The sequence below is a fragment of the Agelaius phoeniceus genome, chromosome 5 (assembly GCF_051311805.1).
Source record: "Agelaius phoeniceus isolate bAgePho1 chromosome 5, bAgePho1.hap1, whole genome shotgun sequence".
In the NCBI taxonomy this organism is placed as follows: domain Eukaryota; kingdom Metazoa; phylum Chordata; class Aves; order Passeriformes; family Icteridae; genus Agelaius; species Agelaius phoeniceus.
The window spans coordinates 73,462,544-73,475,262 of NC_135269.1; the positions used below are offsets into that span (position 1 = coordinate 73,462,544).

General features: G+C 66.3%; 1 protein-coding gene across 2 annotated transcripts in view; it reads left to right on the forward strand.

Annotated features, from left to right (window-relative positions):
• The first annotated feature begins 3,385 nt into the window (after positions 1-3,385).
• The window catches only part of SND1 (staphylococcal nuclease and tudor domain containing 1), a 75,380-nt gene continuing 66,046 nt past the window's right edge, over positions 3,386-12,719 (forward strand). Inside the window, exons 1-3 of one of the 2 annotated variants that reach the window (XM_054632071.2) lie at positions 3,386-3,580; positions 7,331-7,480; positions 9,437-9,557. In XM_054632071.2, coding sequence (XP_054488046.2) covers positions 3,506-3,580; positions 7,331-7,480; positions 9,437-9,557 — 346 coding nt within the window. In that variant the 5' untranslated portion in view covers positions 3,386-3,505. Of the gene's footprint in view, positions 3,581-7,330; positions 7,481-9,046; positions 9,558-12,719 lie in introns of those variants that run through there. The other variant, XM_077179347.1, reaches the window with a different exon arrangement.

Consider the following 12,719-nt stretch of genomic DNA (forward strand, 5'->3'; position numbering starts at 1 on the left):
CGGTGTCTCTGGGCTGTTCCAGAGGGAGGGACCGGGAGAGCCCCGTGCCTGCCGGGCCGTGGCTCGGGGCAGAGCTGCCCCGCTCGGGGCTCGGGGCTCGCTGCCCTCTGCTCTGCCCCGTCCCTGGTCCCAGCGGCCGTGCCCAGAGCGTCTCTGCCCTCTGGTGTCCCTCCAGGGAGGGGGCGCTGAGCCCTCCCCGCCCGGGGACAGCGGATCCTTGTCCCCATTCCAGGCTGGCAGCAGGAGCGGGGTGCGCCGGGCACTGGGGTCTGGAGCTGGGGAGGGACAGAGGCGAGAGGGACCCTGCAGGGACAGTGGGGGAGGAGCTGGGAGGAAGGAGGGGACCTGCTCTGCCAGAGTGACAGGAGCACCACCCCGGGAATGGGACAGGGGCACAGGGACAGGGAGGGACAGGGGAACGGGGACAGGGAGAGGCACGGGGACAGGGACAGGGAGGGAAAAGGGAACAGGGACAGGGATGGACATGGGAACGGGGACAGGGAGGGACACGGGAATGGAGACAGGGAGGGAAAAGGGAACAGGGACAGGGAGGGAAAAGGGAACAGGGACAGGGATGGACATGGGAACAGGAACAGGGAGGGACATGGGAACAGGAACAGGGAGGGACATGGGAACAGGGACAGGGAGGGACATGGGAACAGGGACAGGGAGGGAAAAGGGAACAGGGACAGGGATGGACATGGGAACAGGGACAGGGAGTGAAAAGGGAACAGGGACAGGGAGAAGGTGGAACAGGGATGTGGAGGGACATGGGACCAGGGAAATGGAGAAGGTGGAACAGGCACATAGAGGGGACACCAACACAGAGGGGACGGAACAGGGACATGGAGGGACACGGGACCAGGGAAACGGAGCAGGTGGAACAGGAACATGGAGGGGATGGAACACGGACATGGAGTGGCACAGGAACAGGGAGGGAATGGAACAGGGACAAGGGAGGAAACAGGAGTGGGAACAGGGACACAGAGGGAGTGGAGCAGACACAGAGGGAGCAGAACAGGCAATTCCATTATCCCAGGAGATTTCCACAGCGAGGCAAAGCTGCCAAAGCACCGCAGCTCATAGCTGGGGTTCTGTCTGGAACTCAGTGCCTGCATTCCCTGAGTGGCACTGGTGGGAGCAGGGCCCCCATGCCACAGGGAACACCTGCCAGTGGCTCAGAGGAACCAGGTGCCAGGGCACTCCCAGTGCCAGGGCACCCCCAGGGATGGGTGCTGGGATAACCAGATTTGGGATAACCGGATTTGGGATAACCAGATTTGGGAATTCCCATCCCTGCCCAGAGGAGACCTGGCCGTTCTGGTGCTCCACACCCAGTTCCTGTGTTCCCTCTCCTCGCCCCAGCTCAGAGCCAGCTCCAGAGGGCTGGGAGGGCAGAGGGATGAGGTCCAGCTCCCAGGGGATCCACTCAGCATTCCCATCCCTGGCAGTGCCCAAGGCCAGGCTGGACACTGGGGCTGGAGCAGCCTGGGACAGTGGGAGGTGTCCCTGCCATGGCAGGGGGGGCACTGCAGGGACTTTGGGGTCCCTTCCCACAAAACCCATTCCAGAATTCCCTGATTTCCCTCCCTCTGTCGCTCCTGTCTGCCGGTCCAAGGCTGTTTTGCACCATTCTGGGCTTTCTCCCTGCAGAAGGTCACCCTGCTCCTGCTCCTCACTGAGCACCAGGATGCCTGGAGAATCCCATTGTTTTCCCCTGCAGAAAGCACGGGTGGAAGTTAAAAGCCCAGATGACTCAGCCGACCAAGAAAATGGAGTTTATCCCCACGTTCCCACCTACAATTTCACTTTCTTTTCCATCAAAATGATGATTATTACAGGATTCGGGCTAAAAAGAGGCAATTTGGAGGCTTGTAGGTGTCCTCCCCATCATTTCTGGTGGAATGCAGGTGCAAGATGGGACAGTGATATGGCAGGCCTAGAAATTCCACGGATCAGGATAATGGAGCTGCTTTTCCAGGTTTTTGGGCAGAGATTTCCTGCCCTGAAAAAGGGGCTAAGTATTAAAAAATGGGGAGAAAACCAATAAATTAATTAATTATCATCAAAAGGGCTGGAGCAGGGAGATCAGAAGCGGTGGAATGTTGTGGTAGGTAGGGAGAGGGTGGGAAGAGGATTCCTCATGGACTGGGAGGCTCTGGCACAGCCAGCGCAGCAAAATCCGGGAGCGGGACCGCCGGGACCCTCGGGAAAGGGGCGGGGGCTGCGCCCACCGGGACCTGAGCGTGGGGACAAACCCCGGAGTGAGCAGGCACGGGAAAACATCGGGAACACGGGGAAAAAATATCATACGGTGGGAAAACGTGCCGTGCCCAGCGGGAGACGCCGGCGGGGCGGATTCCTGTGGGTTCTGATCGCTCCCAGGTGCGCTCCAATCCCTTCTCAGCCCTCAGCCCGTGCGCCCCGATCGCCCCCCCAGGTGACACGGGGCCCCCTCCCATCCCGGTGTGCGGCGCCGGGGCCGCTCCGTTCCCGTTCCCTGGATTCCCTCCGTGGCCACTCCAATGTCCCCTGCCACCCACGAGTGACACGGCTCCGCTCGGGGCCGGCAGGGGTGACACAGAGAAGGGCACCGGCAGCGGCTCCCGAGAGGCGGGGGCTGGTCCGGGGCACCCCAGCCGCTGACACGGGACACGGCGGGAGGGTTTCCCCCGCTCGGGGCTGGGGGTATCGGGGTGGGACGGGAGGGACCCCCGGAGGGGCGGGCAGTGCCAGTGTCCCCGAGGGAGGACATCCCGGGCTGTGTCCGGACCGCGGGTGTCCCCCCCAACCCCGGGGCGGGACCGAGCTGGCTCTGGGGTCCCCCCCGACCTCGGGGCCGATCCGGGCTGGGTCTGGGGTCCCCCCCAACCTCGGGGCCAGACCGGGATGGGTCTGGGGTCTCTCCCAACCCCGGGGCCAGACCGGGATGGGTCTGGGGTCTCTCCCAACCCCGGGGCCGGGCCGAGGTGGGTCTGGGGTCCCGGGGGTCGCCCTTGCGGCGACCCCCGGGACCCCAGACCCACCTCGGCCCGGCCCCGGGGTTGGGCGCGCGCCACTGACGAAAAGAGGCGTGGCCACACCAAGCTCCGCCCTTGGGTAACGGAAAGGGGCGTATCCCGTATTGGCCCCGCCCCCGTCGCGGCGCGAGGCCACGTGTGCGCGCGGGCGGCCTTTGCCGACGTGTCCCTGGCGCCGCGCGCCCCGGAAGTCCCGCCCCCTCCCGCGCGCCGGGCTGGGGCGGGGCCGCGAGGGGCGCGACGTCACCGGCAACGCGCCGCCATTGGCCGAGGCGCGGCGGGGCGGGGCGGCGCCCGCGGCGGGAGCGGCCGCCCGTTGGCCGCCGGCCGCGCGGGGGGGGCGGAGCCGCGAGGAGGCCGCGCCCCCGTCCTCGGCTCAGGCCCCGCCCCGCGGTCCCTTCCGCGCTCGCCCCGGGCCCCGCCGCGCTCCCGCTGCCCGTGCCCGGCCCGGCCCGACCCGGCCTCTCCGCCCGCCCGGCCCCGCCATGGCCTCCGCGGCCAACCCCGGCCAGGGCGGCTCCGCGCCGCCGCCCGTCGTCCAGCGCGGCATCGTCAAGATGGTAAGGGCTGTGCCCGCCGCTCCCCGCACCGACCCCGCGCCTCGCCGCTGACCGACCGGGGACCCCCATCTCCCGCAGGCTCCTCCGGGGCCCGGGGTCCCGCTCCGCCGCCCGCCTCCCTTGCCGGTAACCGGGAGCCTGTCCGCTCCCCGCGCGGTGCCCGGCTCCCCGTGCCCGGTGCAGCCCGTCCGGTGCTCCCGGGCCCCGTATGGCGGCAGTTGCTGATCCGTTACCGCCCGCTGCCCGGCACCTCTCGCTGCACCCCGGGATCCCCCTGCAGCCCGGTCCCCCACGCCGCCCCGGGACCGGGCACTGCGCGTTCCCGGTGCCGTCCCGGCTGCTGCGATGGGCAGGAACAGTTTTGGCTCCCGGGACCGGAGCCGGTGGTCCCGCTCCGCTGCCGGTCCCGGAGCCCCCGGTGCCCCGAGGGGTCGCAGAGCAGCGGCCTCGCCGTGCCGCCGGCGGCGGGGCCGTCCCGGGGGTGCCGCACGTGCTCCGCTCGCGGCCCCTCCCGGGGCATCCCCGGGGCGGGGCGGGGCGGGATCCCCGAGCCCCGGTCGGGTCCCCACGGGACAGCGCGGGGATGGGGTCCGCTGGCCGCTCCGGGCTCCCCGGGAAGGGTCCCGGTCCCCCGCGCCAGGGCCCCACGTGTGCCGGCAGCGGGGCCGCGGGAGCGAAGGTCGCGTTCAGTCCCGGGCGCCGTGTCCCCGTCCCGTGTCCCCGTCCCGTATTCCCGTGCCATGTTCCCATGCCGTGTCCCCTCCTGGCCCTGTCCCGTGTCCCCGTCCCGTGTCCCCTCCTGGTCCTGGCCCGCCCCAGCCCGTTCCCCGCCGTGCCCCCGAACCCCCCAGGTTGCCGTGCCCGAGTCCGGGTGGATCCGGGGGTCTCCGCTGACCCCTTCACCCCCTGCTGCCTCTGGAGTGAGACCTGCTCCCGGCTGTCACTGCAGCCCCGAGCCGGTGGCTGGGCTGGGGACAGGGCTGGGGACACCGGCGGATGGACCCTGGAAGGCTGGGGATGCATGATAGGGATCTAGGGATGGATCCCAGAGGTTTGGGATGGGCACCGGGGATCTGGGGCTGGACACTGAATCTGGGGGTGATACATGGGGGTCTGTGGTCAGACACCGGGGGTCTGGGGACACTGCAGGTCTGCTCTGGCACTGCTCTGTGCCATGCGTCACTGGTGACAGGGGGATCTGCTGCTGCCACCCTGCCCTGGCTCCTGCCCACCCTGCAGATTTTGGGATGCTCAGGAAACCCTCCCCTGGCTGCTTGTCCCTGCCCGATCCATCCACAGCAGGATTTTGGGCAGGATTCTGGGCAGGATTTTGGGCTCTGCTGGCTGGGAGGCAGCTGTGCCTGTGCCCCGCAGCCCGGGGTGGGCTCTGTGCTCCCTTCCAGGCCAGCCAGCCCAAAATCCCCCTGGGAGAGGGGCGTCCCTGGCTCTCTGTGGTGCCAGCCACGTGCTCTGCTGTGGCTCCGTCACAGCTTTGAGGTTTTTGGGGTTTTTTGCACCTTCCTGTTGCAATCACAGTGCAGCTCGCTGGAACCACAGTGAGGCTACGGGGTTTGAGAGCAGGAGTTTGGCAGCAGGATGGGGATGAGGAGCAGGAATTTTCCTCCCACTCCTGTCAGGATTTTTAACCCTTTGTGCCCCACAGGGGCAGCTCTGGATTCTGGATGTGCTCGTGGGATTTCGGTGCTCTGGAGCCACCTTGGCAGCATGAGCTGGGTCTGTGCACCCCATGTGCCTGTGCTGTTTCCAGGCTGGATTAAGCCTCGTTTAAGCCCAAATTTCTCTGATGGAGCCCTCAGTGGGACAGATGGGCTGTGGGGTGACTCTTGCTGGCAGGGTGGGACAGTGACACCTGGCTGCTGGGACAGTGTCCTGATCCCATTGCCATCCCTGGAGCAGTTCCCCATCTGCGGGGGGATCCCGACAGCCACCCGGGCGTGTGGCCGCTCCATGGGCAGGGACAGGCCCACACAGGGATCAGGAGCTGGGATGGAATGTCCCCCAGAGCACTGCACCGACCCTGGGACACGGAGCAGCTCCGCCAAGGACCCCACCCCGGGATCCAGGGCTCGTGCTGGGCATTGAACAGAGCAGCTCCAGCACCCCCTGGCCTCCCCGTGCCCTATAAATTAAAGATTAAGGTTAATTACAGCCATGGAACTCTCAGCCTTAAGCACAGAGCACGGAGCCTTTGCTGGGCTCGCTCCGGGTGCGGCTGGGCCGCAGCTCCTGGTGGCTCCCGCAGTGTTCCGGGCCCTGCCGTGGCTGCAGGGGCTGCAGGGTGGGCTCTGGGGGCTCATCCTGAGGGGCTCAGAGTCCTGGGCATGGGGCTGGGCTGGCTCTGGTGATGGCACACTGCTGGAGGGGTTTGGGATCCCTGCGAGCATCCGTGGGGGTTTTGGGCGGTGGGGAGCCAGGGCAGGCACTGGAACTGACCCGAGTGTGGATCAGAGAGCTGGGAGAGGGGACAGGGAGATCCTGTTGGGAGCAAGGGAATACTTGGGAACAGGGAGATCCCAGGAACAGGGAGATCCCAGCACACTCTGGCTGCTGGCCCAGAGCCCAGCCCTGCTGCAGGACCTGGGGAATGTGGCTGGGGGTGTGAGGAACCCTGGCAAAGGGGATTGGCTGGCAGTGCCCAGCCTGGAGCTCTCGGAGCCAGAGCTGTGGTGGGACATGGCCCAGCTGGGCTCATCCACCCGGTGTAAAATCCTGATTTTCCAAATTCTCCTTGGTGTTCTGTGTGCATGGAGGTGACCCCGTGTCTGGGTGTGCTGAGGGACCCCAGAGCCCCTGCAGTGCCAGCCCTGCCATGGCAGGGACACCTCCCACTGTCCCAGGCTGCTCCAGCCCCAGTGTCCAGCCTGGCCTGGGGCACTGCCAGGGATGCAGGGGCAGCCCCAGCTGCTCTGGCAATTCCAGCCCAGCCAGGAATTCCTCATTGCCAAGATCCCATCCCTGGCTGCCCTCTGGCACTGGGAGCCATTCCCTGGGTGCTGTCCCTGCAGGCCTTGTCCCCAGTCCCTCTGCAGCTCTCCTGGAGCCCCTTCAGGCCCTGCCAGGGGCTCTGAGCTCTCCCTGGATCCTTCTCCTCTCCAGGTGAGCACCCCCAGCTCTCCCAGCCTGGATCCCTGGGAACTGAGGGGCTCCAGCCCTGCAGCAGCTCTGGGGCCTCCTCTGGGCTCTCTGCAGCAGCTCCAGGTGCTGCTGCTGTGTCCCCAGGGCTGGGGCAGCTCTGCAGGTGGGGTCTCACCTGAGGGGGCACAGGATCCCCCTGCCCTGCTGGGGATGAGCCCAGAACATGGATTCTGTCCCATCTCCAGCTGGGGCAGCTCCTGGCTCTCCAGGCCCGTGGCACTCAGTGGTGCTGAGTTCCCGAGCCCTGCCAGGGCAGGGCACGTCCCTGGAATTCTGTCCCTGGAATTGTGCGTGTCCGTGCAGCGTCACCTTTCTGTGCAGTCCCTGCTCCCGGGCTGCCCCTGCTGTGCCCAGGGGCTGCCCGCTGTCCCAGCTGTCCCCTCTGAGCCCCGCTGTCCCCTCACTGTCCCCGCTCTCCCCTCTGACCCCCCCATGTCCCCCCGCTGGTGCCGCTGTCCCCGCTGAGCGCCTCTGTCCCCTCTGAACCCTGCTGACCCTGCTGACCCTGCTGACCTCAGTGTCCCCTCCTGTCCCCGCTGTCCCCTCCTGTCCCTGCTGACCCTCCTGTCCCTGCTGTCCCCGCTGTCCCCGCAGGTGCTGTCGGGCTGTGCCATCATCGTGCGGGGCCAGCCCCGTGGGGGGCCGCCCCCGGAGCGTCAGATCAACCTCAGCAACATCCGCGCGGGGAGCCTGGCCCGGCGCGCCAACGCCAGCCAGCCCGACAGCAGGGACACCCCTGATGAGGTGAGGGACACAGGGGACACAGGGAGGGGAATGGGACAGGGAGCCTGGCCCGGTGTGCCAATGCCAGCCAGCCTGACAGCAGGGACACCCCCGACGAGGTGAGGGACACAGGGGACACAGGGAGGGGAATGGGGCAGGGAGCCTGGCCCGGCGCGCCAACGCCAGCCAGCCCGACAGCAGGGACACCCCTGATGAGGTGAGGGACACAGGGGACACGGGGGACACAGGGGACACAGGGATGGGAATGGGGCAGGGAGCCTGGCCCGGCGCGCCAACGCCAGCCAGCCCGACAGCAGGGACACCCCCGACGAGGTGAGGGACACAGGGGACACAGGGACAGGGAGGGGAATGGGACAGGGAGCCTGGCCCGGCGCGCCAACGCCAGCCAGCCAGCCCGACAGCAGGGACACCCCTGATGAGGTGAGGGACCCAGGGGACACAGGGGACACAGGGAGGGGAATGGGAATGGGATGGGAGCCTGGCCCGGCGCGCCAACGCCAGCCAGCCTGACAGCAGGGACACCCCCGACGAGGTGAGGGACACAGGGGACAGGGAGGGGAATGGGGCAGCCTGGCAGGGACACACAGGGGGGCTCGGGGGGGATCTTCTCCTTTCTTGCCTCTCTGCTCTTGGCACGGTGTTGTGGGGGGCACTGGGGGGTGCTTGGGACTCATGAAGGGGTGGTTTGGGGCTCAGGGGATGGTTTGGGGTACACGGGGTGGCTGTTTTGGGGCACGAAGAATGGTTTGGGATGTATGGGACAGTTTCAGTCACATGAGGGGGTGGTTTGGGGCACAGGGGGATGGTTTGGGACCCAGGGGATGGCAATTTTGGGGAACTCGGGGGGTAGTTTGGGGCACATGGGGTGGCTGTTTTGGGACACGTGAGGTGGTTTGGGGCACATGAAGGGGTGGTTTGGGGCACCCGGGGCGTGGTTTGGCACATACAGAGGTGGTTTGGGGCACATGGGGATGGTTTTGGGCACATGCTGTGGCTGTTTTGGGGCATGGGGGGTAGTTTGGGACTCGGGGGATGCTTTGGAGCACAGGGATAGCTGGTTTGGGTCTCGGGGGATGGTTTGGGGCACATGGGGTGGCTGCTCTGGGGCACATGCTGTGGCTGTTTTGGGACTCGGGGGATGCTCTGGGGCACATGCTATGGCTGTTTTGGGGCACATGGGATAGCTGTTTTGGGGCACATGCTATGGCTGTTTTGGGGCACATGGGGTGGCTGTTTTGGGGCACATGGGGTGGCTGTTTTGGGGCACATGCTATGGCTGTTTTGGGGCACATGGGGTGGCTGTTTTGGGGCACATGCTATGGCTGTTTTGGGGCACATGGGGTGGCTGTTCTGGGGCACATGCTGTGGCTGTTCTGGGACCCGGGCATGCTCAGGGGCTCCGGGGCAGTCCCGCAGCCGCTCGGTGCCGGTGCCGGCGGGGCCCGGCCCCCCTCCCGCGGGCCGGGGGCGGCGGGAGCAGCGCTGGCAGATAATTGCTCTCCCTGGGGAGTTTTGTCTTCCCAACAGCCTCTAAATGTCACTCTCTGCCAAAGTGACGCCTGTCAGCCCCGCTAATTGTTTATGAGCGCGTCATGTTCCCACCTCCGGCCGCGCTCCCGCCCACCCGCCGGTGCCGGAGCGGGAGCGCGCAACGGGAACGCGCTCCGGGAACGGGAACGCGCTCCCGAGCCTGCCGTGCCCCAAAACCCCGGCGGGGCTGCGAGAGCTGCAAACCCCGCTCCCTTCCTGCCCCGGAGCCTCCGTGGGAGCCCTCAGGGCCTCCATGGGAGCCGGGGCTGCCCCCGGAGCTCTTTGGGGACCCCTTTGTGGGTGTTCCTCCCCAGGAGTCGGTTCTCAGCAGAGTTCTGGGGGACAAGGGGGCTCCCGGGGCACTGGGGGCTGCTCCCTCTGCCCCGCCCGGGATCCCCCCGGCTCACAGCGCCTCCCTCCCGGCAGCCCTGGGGCTTCCCGGCCCGCGAGTTCCTGCGGAAGAAGCTGATCGGGAAGGAGGTGTGCTTCACCGTGGAGTACAAGACCCCGCAGGGCCGCGAGTACGGCATGGTCTACCTGGGCAAAGGTGAGCAGGGACGGGCACCTGGGGACGGGGAGCATGATGGGGTACCTGGGGAAGGTGAGCATGGATGGGGACCTGGGGAGAGTGAGCATGGATGGGGACCTGGGGACAGTGAGCATGGATGGGGACCTGGGGAAGGTGAGGATGGATGGGGACCTGGGGAAGGTGAGCATGGATGGGGACCTGGGGAAGGTGAGCAGGGATGGGCACCTGGGGAAGGGGAGGATGGATGGGGACCTGGGGAAAGGTGGGTCAGGATGGGTAGGTTAGGATGGATGGGTTTCCTTGGGAAAAGGTGGATCTGAGTGTTTTACCTGGGAAAAGGTGGTTCCAGGGTGCTTTACCTGAGAAAAGTGGTTCCAGGATGTTTTACCTGGGAAAAGGTGGATCTGAATGTTTTACCTGGGAAAAGGTGGTTCCAGGGTGTTTTTCCTGGGAAAAGGTGGCTCTGGGGGGGAGCACAAGGGGATGTTTGGACTGTGTTGGGCTGTGCCATCAGCAGGAGGATGCCTGCCTGCTTTCCCATCACTTTTCCATGATTTTCCATGGCCCCCAGCTCTGGGAGGGCAGTGAGGGGTGTCCAGCCCCCCAGGTTTCCAAGCTCCAGCCCTGCTCTCCCTGCTCCAGGAGCATTCCTGGGCTCAGCCTGGAATGCCCTAAGCACAAATCCAGCTGGGAACCCCCTTTTGGGGGATGCAGTGGGGAGTGGAGGTGTTGGGGTACGCTGTGGCAGCAGCAGGATGCATTCCCACTTCTCCATGGATTCCCAGTTTTGGGAGAGGGGGAATGCCCAGTGCTGATCCCAGCTGAGCTGGAGCTCATGGACACAAGGAGCAGCTCTGGGTGAATTCCCACAGCTTTCCCTTCCCCATACTTTCTGTTGTTACAAATCTCTTGCCTGTCTGTGGCTGAGATCCCAAAAGGAATTCACCTCGAGCATTCCGGGTGGGTTTTGGGGCTCTCCCTCCCTGTGTCCCCTCAGCCGTGGCCCTTTGGAGGCGCCAGCTTTGTCCCTGCCCAGAATTCCCATGCCCTGGGGGTTCCAGGGGTGAGATCTGGGCTCATCCTCCAGAGCCTCCCTGTTGCTGGGGCAAGGGGAAGCTCGGTGTGCAGCTGGGACAGCCCTGCTGTGGGGTATTTGGGATACCAGTGGGATACCTGGGGCTTGGACACCGCTCCCAGGCACTGCAGTCCCGTGGGAAGGAGGGAAGGACCAGGCACTGGGAAGGGGCTGCTGGATTTTGGGGGAAGTCCCTGGGGAGCCCCAGTGGGGACTGGGGGGGTTGGGTGCCCTCAGCCCCACATCCCTGCGGACTCGGCTGTTTTCCATGTGGGAATGGGCTGGAAAGGGGGAGTGGGTACTGCAGGTGGGCTCCCTGTGGCACTCAGAGCCTTTCCAGGCATTCCCATGGCACTCAGGACCTTTCCATGGCACTCAGAGCTTTCCTGGCATTCCTGTGGCACTCGGAGCTTTTCCAGGCACTCCCATGGCACTCAGAGCCTTTCCCAGAGCAGGAGCAGGGATGGGCTCATCCAGCTGGGCTCGCTGGTCCCAGGCAGATCCCGAGGCTGGCAGGATGGGGCAGTGAGCTCTGCCTGGAGGGAGCAGGGAGGGGGCCCTGGATGGGGCAGTGGGATCTGCAGAGGGAGCAGGGAGCAGGCTCAGGATGGGGCAGTGGGCTCTGCAGAGGGAGCAGGCTCAGGATGGGGCACTGGGCTCTGCAGAGGGAGGCAGCCCAGGATGGGGCAGTGGGCTCTGCAGAGGGAGCAGGGAGGCAGCCCTGGGTGGGCAGAGCTCCCTGTGGCTCCGGGATCTGAGGGTGCAGGGCTGCAGAGCCCGGCATGGCCGCTCCTCCCCGAGTTCCAGCAGTGCCCCTGGAAGGCTGGAGCTCCCTCCGTGGGGCTCCTGGGCTCAGCTGGATGTGCCCAGGTGGGCAGTGCCTGCTTGGAGCCCTGCCCCCAGCCCATCCCTGCTGCACCCTGGCACATCCCAGGGGGCTCCTCCCGTGTCCCCATGGGGCCCAGGCTGCCCCAGAGGGCAGTGGGACCCTCAGGGCTGCCAGGTCCCACAGATCCCGGGGTGTCAGAGTTGCCTCTGTGCTCCAGGAGCATTTGGACAACGCCCTCCTGCGCAGGGTGGGATTTTGGGACGTCCTGGCTCTGGATTGGTGATCCCTGGGGGTCCCTTCCCACTCAGGACATGCCACGATGCACTCCTGAGCTCCCACTGTGCCAGGGAGGCCCTTTGGGATGGGGATCCCCTCCTGCAGAGGGAGGGATTGGAATCACAAACATTTTGGCTGGGAAGGACCCCCGAGATCCAAGACCATGGAATCCAATGTTTGATTTGGAGCTTGGGTTTGGGGAGCTGCTGCTCTGCTCTCCCCTGAGCCGCTCTGCAGCCAGGGCCATCCTGGGCAGGGAGTGAGGCTGGGAAGGGTTGGGATGTTGGGGCCTCTCTGGAGCCATCCCCATCCCTGCTCCAGCCCCGCCTGGAGCGGCGCGGGCGGGAGAAATGAGGCAGAAAATGTTTCCTGATGAAGTTTGTCAGGGTTTAAACACCATTAATGTGGGAATGCTGTGACAGATTCCCTGCAGCAGCTCCTGCCTGGGAAGGATGGAGAGCAGGGAGCTCTGCAGGGGGATGGGGACAGGCTGGATCCGTGGGCTGGGGACAGCAGGGGGAGGCCCAGCCAGGCCGGGTGCCAGGTGCTGCCCTGGGGTCAGCCCCAGCCCCTGGGGCGCTGCAGAGCTGGGAAGGGCCCTGGGGGTGCTGTGCCAGCGGCTGGGCACGAGCCCGGGGGCCAGGGGGGCTGATGGGCCCTGGGCTGTGGCAGCCCCAGGGTGGGCACGGCCCCAGGGCAGGGACTGTGCCCCGTGCTGGGCCTGCCCAGGGACCCCCGGAATCCTGGGGCAGCTCCGGGCCCCTCCTGCCAGGAGAGCCCTGGAGGGGCTGGGGTGTCCAGGGAATGGAGCTGGGCAGGGGCTGGAGCCCCAGGAGGGGCTGAGGGAGCTGGGCAGGGGCTGAGCCTGGAGCAAAGGAGGCTCAGGGGGCCCTTGTGGCTCTGCACAAGTCCCTGCCAGGAGGGCACAGCCGGGGAGGTCGGGCTGTGCTCCAGGGAACAGGGACAGGAGCAGAGGAAACGGCCCCAGGCTGGGCCAGGG